This window comes from Anas platyrhynchos, chromosome 8, assembly GCF_047663525.1.
Source record: "Anas platyrhynchos isolate ZD024472 breed Pekin duck chromosome 8, IASCAAS_PekinDuck_T2T, whole genome shotgun sequence".
NCBI lineage: Eukaryota > Metazoa > Chordata > Aves > Anseriformes > Anatidae > Anas > Anas platyrhynchos.
In genome coordinates this window covers 31,038,878-31,056,719 of record NC_092594.1, presented here as the reverse complement: position 1 = coordinate 31,056,719, position 17,842 = coordinate 31,038,878, and the positions used below count along the sequence as shown (strand labels likewise).

At 41.3% G+C, this 17,842-nt stretch overlaps 1 protein-coding gene across 2 annotated transcripts in view; it reads left to right on the top strand.

The window, feature by feature from the left end:
• Positions 1–17,842, top strand: part of TRABD2B (TraB domain containing 2B) — a 278,665-nt gene that overhangs the window by 244,220 nt on the left and 16,603 nt on the right. Inside the window, exon 6 of one of the 2 annotated variants that reach the window (XM_027462667.3) lies at positions 10,729–10,998. In XM_027462667.3, coding sequence (XP_027318468.3) covers positions 10,729–10,998 — 270 coding nt within the window. Of the gene's footprint in view, positions 1–6,309; positions 6,346–10,728; positions 10,999–17,842 lie in introns of those variants that run through there. The other variant, XM_038183077.2, reaches the window with a different exon arrangement.

The window sequence follows — 17,842 nt, the reverse complement described above, 5'->3', positions numbered from 1 at the left end:
ACTGGCACTTAGATAAAGCACTTCCAGGCAAACAAACAAACACACACAGACTAAGAAAACACACACGCACATACAATGGTGGGAGGAGGATTCCTAAGTGACATACTGTGCTCTGGGGACAATAAAACAAGTGGTTCTCATTTTCCTGGTGTTTCATTTACTGCCATGTGGGGTTCTCTTCATGCAAGGAGAGCTGGGCTTGATTGCTGGTATTGTGTACGCTTGTGTGCGTGCGTGTGCGAACGGTTTGTGTAGAAGTTGGGTTTGCTCAGGCTTGTGACAAGAGCTACTTGTCACATTCACAAAGTGCCCCCAGTGAAGGTTTCAACCCCTGCCAATCCCCAGCCTGATTTACTGCTTTTCACTGACAAAGGAAATCTCTAAAGACTACATAAAGAGCACCTGAGGGTATTGATATGTCCCTGTCCAAGGCAGCTAGCTGGCTGAATTCCTCTGTTGGGGCAGCAGAAAGCTCTTGGTAGCCATGCATGGATGTTCCTTCCCTTTCCTCCGTGGGAAGATGAAGGGCACCAAAACACCCATCACTCTCTTTCTCCCTTTTCAGAGGCTCTGTAGAGGACCCAGGTAGGCTGATGTGTCTTTCTGGTTCTTATCCCTCGTCCTATGTGAATTGTGCTGAGCTCTGAATACCTTTTCCATGCACATCTCACAGATGTCAGAAAAAAAAAAATCCCCTTTTTGGCTTTCATTTCCTGATGAAAGCATTCAGCAGTGCCTCTCAGGGTCCTCTCCAAGGATGCAAACAGCATCCTCTCAACATCAGAACTGGTTTCGGAGAGAAATGATGGAGCTCAGGAAAGCCCCCGCCTTGTAATGCTGCTGCAAGGCACCAGCTCGGGTCAGGAAGAGTTTTCCTCATCTAAGGAGAGCAAGACCTCAGCCCCCATGTTAGTAACTAGCTGGTGAGATTTGCCTGAATTCATTAAAAATCAGTTTTTCTTGTGGCCTCAGATATTCCTAGATATTCAAGCTGTATTTTAAGATCTAGTCTCATAGGTATCAATTAACAACCAAAAAAAAAAAAAATAGAATAAAGAAGCTACTTTTCTTCCCCAAGGCTTCAGCAGCAATATGCATGCTTCATTAACAAAGAATTATAATGAAGAATGGATTTGTCAGGCAGAAATGAGTATTTGATACAAGCAGTTTTATCAGCATGAGTTAATATAGAGTGGGAATTCAAGTGAAACCAGGCTAATATATAGAGCGAACTTATGTGAAATCTGTTAACGTTAGATTTGGTAAAACATCATTAGATATTAAAGCAAGTGGAGTTTGGAGAAAGAACTCTTCTGCCTTCATTACGTTTCAAGGGCTCTGTCCATTACCGTGCAGTAAAAATGCCCACAGACAGGCTGAAGTGTTGTCTGAATAGGATTTCTGACAACTGTTTAGTTCTTTTCTTGGAAACACTCAGGCTTTGTGATAAAAATGATGCAAATGGGCTATAGCAATATTTTGGAGAACAGCAGCCTGGCTCTGGGTTCCTTTTTTTAGCTCAGCAGCCGTTAATGGCTAAGCAGATCAGATGTTTTACCACGTCAGCTACAGAGAGGCAAAGTGGATTTGGTGTAACAGAGATGTCGGGTCTCTTACAGGCATGATCTTCCTAGGGCTGTACAGTTCCTCGCTTCTGCCTGCTGCTCAGTTTAAGTGGTCCGTGTCTCTCCTCTTCTAGAGATAGCAGCTGGCTTATGTGCGTCCCTTATCTGTTATCTTTTAATGCAAGAGTCTGTATTGAACAAGGTACTTAAGGAAGACAATTGCCATGCTTGTACAGATCTGTGATCCATCCAGTATCTCATCCCTGCTAGAGCCCAGCTTCAAAAACAGCAGGAATAAGTGCGGAAAACAACACCAGGCTACATTGAATAGCCTGCCCCTCATTTAAGTCTAAAGTCAGCAAAAATGTACTGAGTTAGGCATTTAGTACTGTGCTTGGTTGATGTCTCTGTAGAGAGTTTATTTTTAAGATGTGATGAGAAATATGTATTCCTGCAGATGTTTCCCTCTCCAGAGGATCCAGCCTAGAAGGGAAATCTGTTTCTGAAGGACAAAATCTGGGAGCAGAATTCAATTTGGATAACGAACAAGAAAGATACACAGATCGGTTACGTTTTAACAGTAATTCTATCAAGGAATTGGTTTGTTTGTTTGTTTGTTTGTTGTCAATCTTTTTCTTTTTTTTTTTTTTTGTCAATCTGTTGCTTAATCTTGAAACTTGTATGACAAATACTGGGATGAAGTAAGTTCATCCTTTTTTTTTTTTTCTTTTTTTTTTTAATGCTTAAACAGAAGGTCAAGAATGGTTTGGGAATAACAACACACAAGACAAGAGACTAGTTTTTGCAACTGAGTCAGCAGATTTGCCTTTATGCATGTCCATACAGCTCAGCGTCCCAAAAGTTGACCTCGACTGGAGAGGAGCAGACAGCCACAGACATCACGAGTGCGATTGGCTTAAGATGAAATTAGGAGAGAGATGAATTTCAGTGACTATTTCTAGTTTGGTTATGGCAGCTGGGGAAGAAAGAACGATTTTTTCTAGGCCTTTTCTTGTTTTCTTGTCTCTGGGGTCTGAGTTCATAACTGTTGAGATAAGTCACTGGTATTTGGTCATCACTGTCTAGTTTCTAAGACTCTGCCCAAACCATAAATAAACTGTAGAAGCAGAACTGGCCCCAAACCTGAGCCTGAACCAAAACTATGGAAACATCAGAATTAGATCCGAAGGAACTTAATGTTGCAGATTGGGCTGAACTGGATAAAAATGTTATGCTTTGCAAAACCTATTGAATGATGGAATTTAATTTCCAGCACCTGAAAAATCTGCTGTGTATAATTAATATGACATCACCTCAAACTAACATAGAAAGCTCTGAGATTTTATAAAGAGGAAACAGAGATTACATTGCTCAGTAATAAGTCCACCATTCTTCTTTATTAAAGTAATACACGTGTGCTTATTAAAAAGTTAGGTTAAAAAAGAAAGAGTAATATGTTTGCTCTCGTTACTAATGGTTTTCAGGAAAAAAAAATAAATGTGTGGAATAAACCTTGAAAATACTCCAGTTTAATAAAAATGCAAGCCTAAAATGTTGTTCTGTGGGGTAATCACATCACTTTAGATTCATCAGAAAAACTGTGTGTTATTGGAAAAATTGGCCAGAAGTTAGGATTTCCACTCCAGAGACAATGCTGACACTCCAGCATTTGTTTCTGTCGAAAATCGGGGAGGAAAAGCAAAAAATACTGTAAATTCATTGCAAAGTCAGCATGCAAAAATTCATTAGAAGAAATTTAAACATTGTGCTTAACATTATGTGACAGGTCTTCCAGTGGTATGGACATACGGGAATTGTAATTTGAATGCCAGGCCCTTTCTGTCCTCTGTGGACTTCCAGAACAAACCAGATTTCCCAGGGCAGCCACGTAACTACATGAGCCCATATTGAACCAGGATGCTGGAGCACAAAATAGACTGTCTTGAGCTGTAGGACAGGTATTTTGTCCGAAGAGCTCCGAGTACAACTTCCACAAGGCAGTGAGGCTCCAAAGGCAGCAATATTACGAGTGTTTTGCATAAACCACACTACCTAGGTATAAATAGCTTAACGCTAACCTGGCATGGTCATCAATAAGAGTGTGGAAATTTACAGAATAGAGTCCAAAGTGAGGCTAAGAGCCCTTCTGTGTGCCACTGGGACAGATAAGGATCCTAATTACTTATTAATGTGGGAGATGGGAGCAAGACTGGAGAGCCAGCCCATCCTTCCTCTGTGGGCACAGCCTATCTTCTGAGGCCGGAGCGCACTGCTCGTACAGCTTACGCTAGAGAAGCGTGAACAAAGAATGGTTTAGTTCAGGAACTGAACCAAAAAAAGGGTTGAGAAGGGGGAAATAAGTTCACAGCAAACTGAGAAGGAATATTCTGAGGACATCTTTGAAGGCAGGGGTTGGGTTTTGTCATTTATATTTATTAGTTGGGTTTTTCTTTTTAATTGAGATCAATTTTTAAACAAAAAAGGACACTTTGTAGCATTTAAGTCTTTGAAAACAGAGGATTCAAAAAAAAAATCAAAAGCTTTTGTTCAGAAAGTGCTGAAATGAAACATTTTGACTTTTCTGAAATAAAAGGCCATTTGAAAATGTGGAAATGGCACATTACAAATGTTTTAGCTCTCTCATTTTTTCAGTAAATTCAACCACTCACATCACAAAAAAGTTTACATTTCTTCTATGCTGCAGATCAGCTCCACTTTTAATGAAATGGAATAGGCAAGAAAACTTCTACACACTTCTTTTATTTTATAGTTTCTCAAACTAGGAAGGAAAACATTAAAATCCATGGGAATAGCTTGACCTCACAAGCTTTTCGCTTTGTTTATGCACAGAGTTGAGTATTTGCATTTATATGTTTATACGGAGGACCAAATTCCCTCTCAGACTAAGGTCACAGTTCTTGAAAAGCAGTGGTTCTTCCCAGACAAATACTGTGATGTGGATTTTGAGTCCAGAGATACTGTCCAAGTTTTGGGTGGACTGTAATCTAATTTAATTACTTAACTTAATTTAACTGATCATGAGTTGTAGTAGACTGGTGCAAAAATGAAAACAACTTTGTTTCCAAATTCTGTTAAGAAATGGCAATGCTTTAACCGTAGCATATAGGCCTAAGGCAACAGCACACTAAATAAAATAACCTCGTTATAATTAAGGTAACCAGAGCTTTTTCTCAGGTGATTGAATAGCCAGGGATTTCACAGGTATTTTGTTTTGCTGTGTCTTAAGCCCAAATTCATCCTCGGTAATTTATGGCACTTGTCTGAATCAGCTCAGATAGGTTAGGACTGCATGGTCGCTAAAGGAGCAGGGTGGGTGTCTCCGGAGAATCCAGATGCAAACACAGAGGATAAATCAGCAGCCTGAGTTTTCACCTTTTTTCCTTTGACTGTAGGGGAAGCATATGGTGATTGATTAAACAATTTGACTGGACACCTGAAGTGGTATCGGACAAATCTAGTCCTCAGATCTCTTCTTTGCAGTTACTCTCTTTTGCAGTAAGGAATAAATAAATTCACACTTTCGACTTGGAGGAGATGAACCCAGTGGTGGTATGTACCGGCGTCACCTGGTAACGTGAGAGACCATAGCCTAAATCTGTACTGTACATCAACAGTGGGAGGCCCTATAAGCTGTGCTGGGGTGGATTAGGATTTCTGCCTGGTTTTCTCTTCTCCTTTTGTTTGCTGCTCTCCCAAGAGCTATGGAAATCCCGAGTTTCATCCTAGCGTGGAAAAGAAAGAAATGTCAAGCTTCTTGTGGGACAGGACATTCTGGTGCCCATCTTGTGGTGAGGATGACTGTTTTCTCTGAGAGATGCGTAAGGAAAAAGAAAAGCAAGAAGCAGATGTCTCTGTGGCCTGTGGCAAGGGGAGGCAAGATGCTTGTGAAGGACTGATGAATTCTTGCTTTGACAAAGACTCCCAAATTGGAATTTATGGGAATCCATCTATAATAAAATGTTCTTAACTTAGTGCCTGGCTGCAGTCCTGGCGCATCCCAAGAACGGTGGCATAAGGATAAAGCTGCCACATCACACATTCCTTGCTATCACCACAGCTTGTCTCTCGACACAAATTCTTTCCTTGTCTGACAGTCTTGAAAATTGAAGCAAGGAGCAAAGGAAAAAGCTCGGCACCGGCGCCTTGCTTTGAAAGTGCATGCAAACCATGGCAGTGTGCTGAACGGCGCTTTTCCATTCCTCACACCACAAAGACAAGATGCAAATAACAAATTGGCAAACTTGGGTTTTAAGAGGTTCTGTGCATATCCAAGTGAACAAAGATGTTACCACAAAATCGCTGAAAATTAGATGAAGGATTTAGTTGTGTGGAAGGTAGCAAAGTGCTTAAAAAGTGTTGTCTCGGGGAGCAGGTTCCTTGTTGTTACTGATGAGTGGCTGAAGCGAGTTGGCTGTAAGAGGAGGTGCTTCTGTGGTGGCCTCTGAATGGCATCTCCTATCTCATGAGCTAAAGCAAGGGCAAATTTGTGGCCCTGTGGAGGAGGTGTTCCACTCAGGAGATGGTCACAGCCCTCTGAGCTGCAGGAACTGGACAGATGATGTGAGGGCAGGAGGGGTCCTAGCCTGGTGGGGAGGAAGGCACATCTGCACTCCCAGGTGGCTTGGGATTGAGGGGAAGTAGGGCCAGAGCAATTATGAGCATGGGAATTATGAAAAGAAGCTATTACAGGACTTCACGATGTTCATTTTGTTTTTCTGACCAGATTCCCTCTGTAAGCCTGGCAAATCCTGATGATGAGTCAAATTTCTATGATCGGTGCCAACAGAGACACTGGAGACCACAAGGCAGAAAGAGAAATGCTGAGACAGTCTAATGGAGGGTACAACTGCCTAATCTACTTGCATGTCTTGTTTTGTTCTTTTAATTCTTGAAAAGAATTAGAAAAGGATGGCAAACCCACCAGAAGTGAAACAAAACCACAGGGGTCTTTGTCTGTGGGATTAAGCATTTTCAAGAATGAATAAGAACAAATGTTTTCCTGTTTTCACTATTTTCTGTACCATAGGATAAAGCAACTTAGGTTGTTTGCTGAGACTCCCTACTTTTATTATTTGGACTTGCATGATTTCAGGGAAGTTGTTTTGCAGAACTGTGCATCCCAGGAAAGGAAATTAAGGTCAGAGATGAAAGAAACCCACCTAAGGGCCTGAAATATTTTTAGTTTCTCAAACACTGTCCCATGTGGGAATGATACATTTAAAAATGGGTGGAACCTCTGAGCCTGGAGTTGTATCAACTTATTCATGAAAAATCTCCGAGATCTTTGTGTGGACCAAGATATTTGGGTGGTTTCTCACCCAAGAGTTTCTCACTCCTCAAGAAAAGGCACTGTGGCCTCACAAAGTGAAAACCAGCTCTGCTTTTCTGTGGCTTTAAAAATAGCTATGTATCTTGAAAAGCTGTCTCAGCAGTAGTGAAGGAGTGAAAAAAAGTATATTATATCCCCACGGTTTCATCCAGTGCAGCTGTGCTAACAGAGTGCAGTGAGACTGAGACCAAAGGAAAGGCATGAAATAGTCCATGAAATCATCAGTGAATCTAATGGTAAAGCTTCATGCAGCGAAGAGATCTATTGCCCAGGTATCCTATTGCAAATACTGGGGGGAGGGAGGGGTCTTTTTTTTAGGGGGAAAATGCAGAATAGGAATACATTCATTGTAAATGTATTAATAAAAAAATTAATTAAATCAGTGGGAAGGTTATCATCTGATAGGAAGTCTACCTTGCTTTGAATTGAAATATCTTTATTCTTACAATGTATTTGGATTAAATGTGCATGTTCTGCTGGATTAAAAATTTTATTTTTACTTTTGGTTAAATGTCTGAAGGACGATGATCAGATTTGGAAACAACTAGCCCTCTAGGTTTTATTAAGTCAATTTCAAAAAACAAATCATTTTTACATGTCTAAAACTTGTTAATTGGCTTTTTGTTATTGTCACTGTATCTGTTTTTTTAGACCGTTTTATTTTTCACATACTGTGTGTGATTTTGTTTCAATTTATTAGGAAGAGTTATTGAGTCTGCAGATGTTTTTACCAAGGATATTTCACCACTCTGATTCCCAATATTCTCAAGCTTCAGTGCTTCAACATAGCTTAAAACATATAGATGCAAACGTGCATCAACATATAATCTTCAACAGTCTTTCTTAGGCCTTGGGATAATTATTAGTAGTAGAGGAATAATGGAACAAATATTGACCAAATGTAATATGCAGTTGCCACAATGGATATATTCCCTATGCGTCAACTCTAAAGAACAAGTGGTTAGTTTATGACCCTCTTTGGGTTACAACATTTTAACATTTCTTCAATGTTTATTTATTCTCTTCCCAAAGAATGTTCTGAAATATCGAGTTTACAACCTGTGGCTCATGTGATGGCAGTGGAAACAATTAAGCCAGAAGCTTTCAAAGCCACCATTGGGATTTTGATGCCCAAACTCATTAATTTTAATAAGAAGTGAGCTGCCAGTCCTATTAAGTGGTTTCTAAAATCTCAACCCGTAAAAACACCTCTCCACTGATTCCAGTTTACTAGGAGTTCAGAGCAAGATAAACATGTGTAACAAAATAGTAGGTGTTAAAAGGTGGAAAGTATGTGTTCAGATGTCTCTAAAAGCATTCAGGGAACCAAGTGGTGGCCCCAGGCTTTTACTGGCAGATGTCTGATGTGGGGGCTGCTCCTGCCTTGAGCATCTCGAGGAATTACTGATGCAATCTCACTGCCAACTGATCAGAGCGTGAGACATGGTTTTGGTTCCACAAAGCCAGTGGAAACAGAAATTTGGCAGCAGCTCAGCTTCAGGTTCTTGCATCTGCTTCATTCTCTTGCCTTCTGACCATGTTTCTGCCCTCTGCAGCCTGGTAGCCAGGGTCGGGGCTCTTCACCTTGATGTGCATGTGGGTGGATGGCTTGTAGGAAGACCTGAGTGCATTGGCACAACACTGATGAGCAGAAGCATCTAGGGTAGTACCAGCACAATCTATCTTTGGGCAGTAGCAACCAACCTCTATTCCCATTGCTTTGGCATAAGTGCAGGAGGCGATGAGGCCAGGGATTTCTGCTGCCCACTGCTGTTGCAGTTGCCCACCTGCTGCTTGTGTACGGTTGGTCCAGGCCCTTCCCAGCTGCCCAAACCATCCTGCCAAGTTTGCCGCGTGTTATCTTCCAAGCCACTAAGTGGCTGCATTTGCACGTTGATACCTCACTGGTCCACCAACATGATTGGATAAAATTTAAGAGTGTCTTCTGTGACCTGAAGGACCCATCCATTGGAAATCTGTGAGAGCCTTTCCTTTTACTTGACTGTGGAGATGGTGTTGCTAAACAGTCATAAATGCAGTGAAAAAGGCATGAAAACTTTGGAGAGCTCCAAGGTCTTGCAAAGAATGTTGCTGCACTGATGAAAACTCATCCTCAATGTGAATCATGGGAGAAAGTCTTACTCGAAAAAAAAAAAACAAACACCTAGAACCAGTAGATCTCTCTGTGCAATAAAAACAGAGTGTGGAATGAGTGTGAATGAGTTCAAAACTGATTTGCTGAAAGTCTGAATACTTGGAAAAAAACAGGAAAGTATGGGACTTCTTGGTCTGTTATTAATGAAAGCAACATTGGAGAATTTTAGAATTTAAACAAGTGTCTTTCTTTTCTGTATCTGTCATATGATCTCTGAAAAAATTTCATTAATGTTGGCTATGAGTGACAAAGTTACTGTAGTTGCCAGTGAGTCCCATAGCAGCAATAATTAATACTCAGTAGCTAGTAAAGATGGAAGGACCTTTAGGTGAAACGTGATGCGGTGGAAATAGATACAACCATCCTGAGTGCCATTGTAATGGACATCAAAAATATCGAAAAGAAAAAAAGCTGCCGTTATTAGTAGTAGATGTGACTTTTTTGGAAGAGAACAAAATGTTCCGTAAATGAAACATGTGGTTTCACTTGCAGCACATTTTGTACATTGTCACCAATGAAGTTTAGGATTTCTTATTACTTTTTCATTAAAATGTCTTACTGGTTTCACTCAGGAGGCAAAGCTTTTCACGTGGCTTTAATTGTTTCTGTCATAAAAGTCATAGCATCCATGTAATAGAAATAGTTTCACAGACCACAGCTTCATATTTCCTATTATTTCTCTTCCATTTTCTCTACCTGCAACTCATTGGACCATCCTCTCTTGCAATTAAGACCAAACAGGAACTTCTACTGAAGTTCAAAAAAAAAAAAATCCCGTTGTGTCAGTAGTGCTTTATTAGATTTTTGTTTCAGATATCATAGCTCAAAAATGTAAATTGACGTGGCCACATATCAAAGAACAGAGTTTATATTGACTTTTTTTCTAAAATCAGTGAAACGCTAGAAGATGAAATCAATAGAAGGCCTTTTGCTGCAGATTTACAGTCAGATGCAAGAGGTGGTAGTATTTCAAACAGCAGAAGTGAAGAGCTCTGGCAGTATTGTTTCGTGGTGCCCTGGGAGAGGTCATTTACTCCCTTTTTTGCCTCACTTCTTGATTATACAAAAACTGCTATAGTTTGGGTCTCACAAATCCTGTCCCAGCAGCCCAGCCATTAGACTGTGCGTCTGTCATCAGTTTGGGCTTCCCCATCACCAGTCCTTACTCGGATGAACAAATATAATTAGTGTTGCAGTCAAAACAATTATTTGTTTCTCACAGATGATACCAAAAGTTGAAAAAAAAAGAAGGGATCTAGTGGCACCTTATTCATTTAAGTTTTGCTTCTCTTAGGATATTCGTTAGTTGACAATTTGTTTTCCTCAGTGTCTCAGTTTTGCCATTTAGCCTTCAGACCACTGCAGGATATGATGGTAACCCATAAAGGAAGCTCCAAAGCTTGTAAGAAATGGTTAAAATGTAAGAAATCAACAATGGTTTATCGTCTGTCTCTTCACCCTTTTTCAGATTGGTGTTTACTTGGTAGTTTTCTAGGAAATGCACTGCTGTGTTTAGGCACTACTCCAAAGCAAAGCCTCTCTCCTTGTACACCTCCTTAGCAGCTAGCAGCACCCAACAAGTAGTGTAGTCCTCTGTCTTCACCTTTTCTTAGCATTGCCTCTCACGTGTTCACCAAATGTTTAAATGTGTTTTGCAGTTCAAGGACGACAAAGACAAGTCCAGCCTTTGAAGGGTCCTCAGCAACAGCCCTGCCTGCCCTCCAGCTTTCTGAGCAGGTCCCACTGACGTCTCCTTCCCTGAAGCCCCAGCAGATGGATGAAGAAGACAGCCTGTCTCCTCACCTCCTGCTGCCAGACAGTATCAGCCAGCTGGAAGAGTTTGGCCGGCAGAAGAAATGGCAAAAGAAGCAGCACAAACATCATCGCCAGAGGCAATTCAATGACCTCTGGGTTCGGATAGAAGACAGGTGAGTCATAACTTTTATGGCTCTTGTCCTCATCCTGTTGTCTCCTAAATAGTTGCCCTTTACTGATCCCAGCCTTTGTTGATAGGCCATAAGAAGGGTTGGAGAACGGCTAAATGGGAGAGATGGAGAGTGAGGTGTTGTTTTTGGAGCATAATGAAAAACTTGGAGGAAGGCTCGTAGGAACATTTAATCTACAAGTCAAGAGAAAGAAAGCTAATACTCAGAATATTTAAAACATACAGAAACAAACAGTTACCAGAGTAAAAACAGGAAAAAATGACAAGGGAAAATGTTCTTTTTGCCCTACTTCCACTAATTATTTTCCAATATTTACTGTCAGTTTTCAGCCCAAAGACTGAGCCATTTTCCAACCATTTAGACTCCTCCTGGGAGTTTTCAAGATTTTGAGATATCTGACAGTCTTCTGTGTTCTGGGGCTGAAATGTTTTTAACACCTCAGGTTGCCTTGAAAACAACAAACTGGGAACTGGCTGCTCACCTGTACATATCATTATTGTCTCTCTGTTGGCATTAATCTTATTCCCATTTTCATAGCACCTAAAGTGCTTTTCCATAGCAATCCAAGTAATTCAGAGTCTCTTGGAGGCTTCTGCCTTTACTAAGGAAAAAACTCTACATATTTGCATTCTTTTATTATTATTATTACTAGTCATTCTTTTTAAGGAGCAGTTGCTGCCTTTTTTATTGTGGTTTGTTATTTTCTTTTCTTGGGATAAGTGATATAAGGGTTGTTATTTCAGTGGTGTATAAAAATCTTGCTGTAACAAGGGTATATCTGATGTCAATGCCAGCTTTGTTAAGAAGAATCAGACCTGTTTTGTTCTTAAGGAGTGTTCAGTGTTGGATCCTCTCTACTGAGGTTGCTTAAGCATGAGATAAAAAGCACTTGGTCCTACATAGTTCATTACCTCAAATACGAGGGAATTCTGTATGTCTTCTACCTAGGACATGCCAAATCGTGGTGTCCCATGATGGCCCAGTGTTCCACATGGCTGTCTAGGCCAGCTCACCTTACCAGTAGTGTAAGTGGGGTGCTTAAACAGTCAGATCTTGCAGGATCCTGGCAGTTAGCCACATTCCTCCTGCCCCCTTCTTATCTATCCGGAAAGGATATTGGATATTGGGCCTGATAGGGCTATGGAAATGTGCAGCTGGGAGCTTAAAGCAGTGGTGCTTGCATAGCTTTGGCAGACTTTGTGCCTTTTGTTGTTTTTATTTCAGTAAGAAATATTCCTAGGAAAAGTCTTTAAAAGGGTAGCTCTCCAGGTTAGAGTTAAATTATTCACCCAGTGCTCGTGAGAGATTTCATCTGAATCAAAACCTTTTATCCCTTTTACTTCCATTTCATTAGGATGGAGATTGGGATGAGGAAACATAAGTTTCCGCTCCCACCACGCTGGTGCTGAACCAGACTCTGTGTGTAGCCTGCTTGCTGAAAGATCCCAGGGAGATATTAGTGGGAGATCACAGCCCTAGAAATGAGGAAAGGCTGGAATAAGAGAAGTCTGCCTTGGTGCTTTCAGATGGATTTAGTGCTTCTGCAGTTCTGGAGCAACTTCTGGTGTTTTCCTGGAAACAAAACAAAACAAAAACTACAAACTGTTCAGCTAAATCACAGACTCACTACCAGCTCTGGTTTCCCCATAAATTGGATAGGGTCTCAACTGTCATAAACCAGCTGCTGCATATTGTGCTTTTGGCAGTTGTGTTTCATCAGTATTAATTGCAAGCTGGACCTTGCACAAGGCAATAAACAGTGTGTTCTTTCTAACTGGTTCCCTCCTGATTGGCAAGAAAAGAGCAGAAATTTGTGCCTGTCACCAGACTTTGTAGCACAATCGTTCCTGGGAGGAAACAGGTAGGAAAAATAATAATATGGGCAAAGCATGTGAGCTTACACTGTGTTGCCCCAATAATGTTCACCAGCACTCAACAGTGAGACTGTTAACACTCATTTTTGGAGGATAACTGATATACTGGAAGCTCATACTCTGGCATGTCTACATATCCATTACGCATTTGCATGTACTTAAATTGGAGCCCCCCGTCCTGTTTCTGGATGTAATGTCACTGTGTGGACTGAGCTCTGTGCATCTAGTGTTATGCTGAGCTGTGGCTCAGTCTCTCCTAATGGTTCTTCTTCCACTTTGAGTTTCGTAATTTACCTCTTGTCATCTGAAACTTGACTTTGAGACAAAGTAAAGGGATTTAGGTCATTATTATGTTTTTTTGGGGGGGGGGCGTAAAAGCTGTATAAAATTCATTGTTTGCATGCAAGGTCTTCAGAATTCAGCTGTTTGAGCCACCTTTTAACCTGAAAAGTCAAAGGGAAATTTACAGGTGGAGCACAAATCCAGGCGAATTTAAACCAGATTATTGATTCTTGTATGAACCTCATTGAACTGTGAAATGACCATGGTTCATACAGCTCTTTTCCAACGCTTTATTGACCATGGATTACAGGACTTTATGAGCCATGAACTGCAGGGCTTTTATGGACTATGGATCTCTAGGCTATCTCCTACACTCCTATGGAAATCTTAAGGTGTTTTTTTAAGCTACCAGCACAGAAACAAAGGAAATGAACACAGGAGAACTATCTTAAAGGAACATCAAAGATCTGACTCCAGCCTATAAAAGCCAGGAAATCCATAATTAATTGTTCCACTAAGACTTCAGCTCACACAGTCTTTCTGGTCTGATCCGAGGTTATAGCTACAATCTGAAATGGCCTCATGAAAAATGAGTCATCATTTAATGTCACACATCATTATTAATATTTACTTTCAGCTATACCTTGGAGATTGTCCTTTCCTTTTTGTTCTGTCTTAACAGCTGAGGCATTTGAGTTGGCACCCCTGAGTGGACGGTGTTTAGATTTGTGTGTTTGAAGGTTAGTACCGCTGTGGAGGATGAGAAAGCTCCTGCTCTGCCTTCTCCCTGTCTCTGACAGAGCTAAGATTTGCTGATCTCCTGGGTAATAGGCTTCACTGAACAATTCAGTGAAGGCTATTAAAAAAGTAAAAAACTGATGAAATGTGTGGTTTCCTCTCCCATCTGCCTCCTTCCCTCCAAATCTAAACAAGATGAAAAAGCCCTGCCTGGCTACAACTCGTGTTTGAAATTGTTTGTCAAGAACCAGAATGAAATGGAGATTTCAAGTAGCAGGATATTTCTTCTAACTTCTTGATTTTGCAGAAAGGTGCAGATATGAAGTCTGTCATTGGGAGGAATTTGAATGGAGACAGTATTAAGACCCTAGCTAGCTCTAGTAGCCAGAAGTCAGTTGGGGCAGCGAGGAGGAAAAACCCTCGTGCTGTAAGGCTGTAGTCTGGCACACAGAGTATGTTATTGTTCCTGTTGACACTGTGTTAGCTAAGCTTCTCCTTGTAATATATAATTAATTACAGATCATTCACTGGCTTTTCATGAAGAGCTGCTAAGTAAATTGAAAGAACAGAGATGCCTGTGATGTTTCAGAGTAGTGAGCAAAGGCCAAATCAGTGGCGCACCTTTGTTCTAGGTCAGGCAAACAGTTTAAGGTTACAGACAAGCAGCCCAAAACAATAGAGAACCTCTCCCAAGAGGAGTGGGAGCATTACAGCTCCCGTGGCCCTCAGCAGGGCGGGAGGGAAGCTCCCTGGGAAAAGGGAGGGAGGGGAATTAGTAGCTGGGAGGATGCTTCAGGAGGCGTGAGGTTTGGAAGGAGCGATGGCAGCTGGAGGATGTGAAAGAGAGAAATGCAGTGGTGAGAATAAAAAATTAGGAAGGACATCATGGGCAAATCAGAGGTTCACTCCAACTGCTGAGGCAGAGATCTGGGCAAAGACAGCATTGGGAAGACACTGAGGATGCACAGATGCTTCACTTGTATAGAAAAGGAATTCAAGGAAAATAATCAGACAAGAGAAAAAGAGATTATTGTCCCAGGTGTAAGCTTAGCCCTGCAAAGCCTGCCATTAATGGGAAATAAAATGAATTCCCCCTGTAATTGGAAATGGCATTTCTCTGATAGCCCAGTGCAGACTGTTCAACCCCAGACGAATGCAATAACATCACAAATATCAATTTCTTCTGGAAGCAACAATTATTTTAGGGGAAAATAATAAAAGTTATACCAATGATAAATGAAGGGAGACAATGTGTAATAAATTGCACTAAGTGTGCCTGTGTAGAGTGAGCCTTATCAGTTTGGATGGAATTTAAGCACTTAGCCTGTTATCCTTTCTTTCAAGACAATGCAGTGATGGAAAACAGAACTCTGTCAACTCAGACAAACTTTTAATTTCACTTAACTGCATCTGAAAGGTAAATTTCAGTAAATGAATCCAAATTGCTTCCTTTTCACAACACACGGTGCTGAAATACAGTACTTAACTTCATTAAAGAAAAGGCTGCTTTTCTTTAGGGGAGACCTAGACACTTTTGAAGTCTAACAGGTAAATTGTGGTCAGATGATTTCCCTCCATATGGTGGCTTTGAGATAGAAATTTCCATCACTGGGGCCTTGTTTGTTTAAATTACCCTCTCTGCCTCTCTGGTAAGGACACTGCACAGATTCTGCGTGCCCACTGATGCGGGATCCCTCCCTCCTCCAGCCTGTCCCCACGCAGCCAGGTAACCAGTTGCCACCATTGCATTTGCCCCGTGCTCAGCCTAATCTTAGCTAAAGGCTGGGGATTAGGAAGTGCTTCGGGAGCTTTCTGACTTCTTGCAGAGTCCCTGTCTCCCACAGGGGCTATTCCAGCAGGCAGGAGCAGAGGTGTGCTGGAGTCGCACCTTCCTCCTCTTGTCACATCGCTGTTTGGGGCTTAGCTGTGGTGTGTGGCCCCCTGGCCTTCCTCCAGCACTTCTGTCTGCCATTTCCTTCTCTGTTCTCCTGGAAGGATTTCCTTCTCAGGAAGCTTTCACGATCACAATCCCTATCAGCAACTGCCTCCAGCCTCCAGGGCATGGCATAGAAATACCTACACATCAGAGAAACCTCGTGGTTTGATAGCTGGGATACGAGACACCTCTGTCACACTGAGTGGTCTCATTACACCTCCTGGAGAAATTCTCCATCCCAGTTCCTCTGCAGATGGCAGCTTTGTATGTCAAACCAGCCTAAAATCTGCTCCTAGTTTGGCCAGTTTTCAGTGAACTCTGTCGGATATACAGGGGCCAGAAGATGGCATTTTGGCCACTGAAGCAGCGTGTCCATAGGTCCTTCTCTCTCCCCCCATTGCATGCCTCTCTTGAACATACCATCATGCTTCTGGGAAAGGGTCTTCAGCTCCTTCTGAGCAAAACATGGCCTAGACTGCATTTTCCCCTCCTTAGTCTCTTACCATTTCCATTCGATCCCCTCTAAGATGGGCAGATGGCTTGATACATCCTTTACACAAGCACCAATGTTGGCACCTCTCGTCCTGCCCTTCACCCAGCCCGAAGCACTCAAGCCCTCCCGTGGAAGTAAAATAACAGCACAGGATAACTCGGATAACTTGGTGCAATATAAATAAGAGGCAAATCTCCGGACTGTAACATATGATACAGTGATGACATATCCCTCATCCCTAGATGTTTTCTGTAGAGGTTTCTTGGATTATCGGGTTGGTCAGAGTGCACAGAACGTATTAATTAAAGCTGTGAAACCCGCACTCAGCACAGAATTCTCCTGTGCATCGCAATAACGGATGGGAAATCTTGACATTTGTGTCCAAAACTCTAGCATCTCCATGCTAATAGACCCTCCCTGTCAGCAGGCCATGAGTGATAACTTCTTTCCCCTCGTAAAGTCAAGGAATTACTTTGTTATTCTCCAGATGGGGCTGCAAAGATGTGCAGGCACACTTTCACCTGCTAGACCCACAAAAAAGATCTGCACGTTTTATTTTGTTCTGTTGATTTTATGTAGTTGAATGTTGCTGATGTTTGCGCATTTATTTTCATTATGATTTGTCTCATCACTGATATAAATGATCAGTATGTGTACCCTATGTTAATGAAAGCTAAAAATACGTGAAAATAAAATCACTAGATATAAAGAACACTGAAGTTTCTTGGAAATAGAGATATGATTGGGATATATATAGATTTCAGTTTTCTGTCATGAAACGAAATTCTTTATTGGTAATGTGTTAGGTATTTTATTTTCATGAAATTTAAGTCCATCACAAATATTAAATCCATATTTTTGAAGGCAAGCAAATAACAAAATTGGAGCACATAAAAGCTAAGATTTTTGAGCAGTGAGGTATGCTTCAGCACTGGATATCCAAGAACACTTTCTGCTCCTTCCTTTTCAATGCTGATTGAGGTTGAAAATACAAGATGTTTTATGGAACCTATTAAGAGATTTCTCTTCTTTCTTGTTTTCTTTTTTTTCTTTTTTTTTTTTCTTTTTTTTTTTGTATATATTAAATAAAGGTAGTCCATATTCCATGTTTATATGTGCCCCATTTTTGTGTACTTCTGACTTGGACGAAATGTAGCGCTGCCATAGCAAGTCCTTTTAAGCCTCTTTGAGCCACTGCATCTGCCTGATGAAGCACAAATAAAATGTTTGCTTAGGATTCAGTTTCAAAAACGAGCAGCTGCTGAGTTATGATAATCTCTTCGCTAGCACTGCTCAGTGATGCACATCCCCACTTGTTCCACTGTTTCTTTCAGCCAGCACGGTCTCATTTCCTTACCCACTGCCAGCACTCCTCTTAATCTTGAACAGCCTGTTCACTTTTCAGTTCTGTGGTTCTCCATTTTCTGCTTGAATTTTTTCTCCCGTATTTTTTCTACTTGCCCTGTTTAACACTAGCTACATGTGGTTGGCATAGGCCGTGGA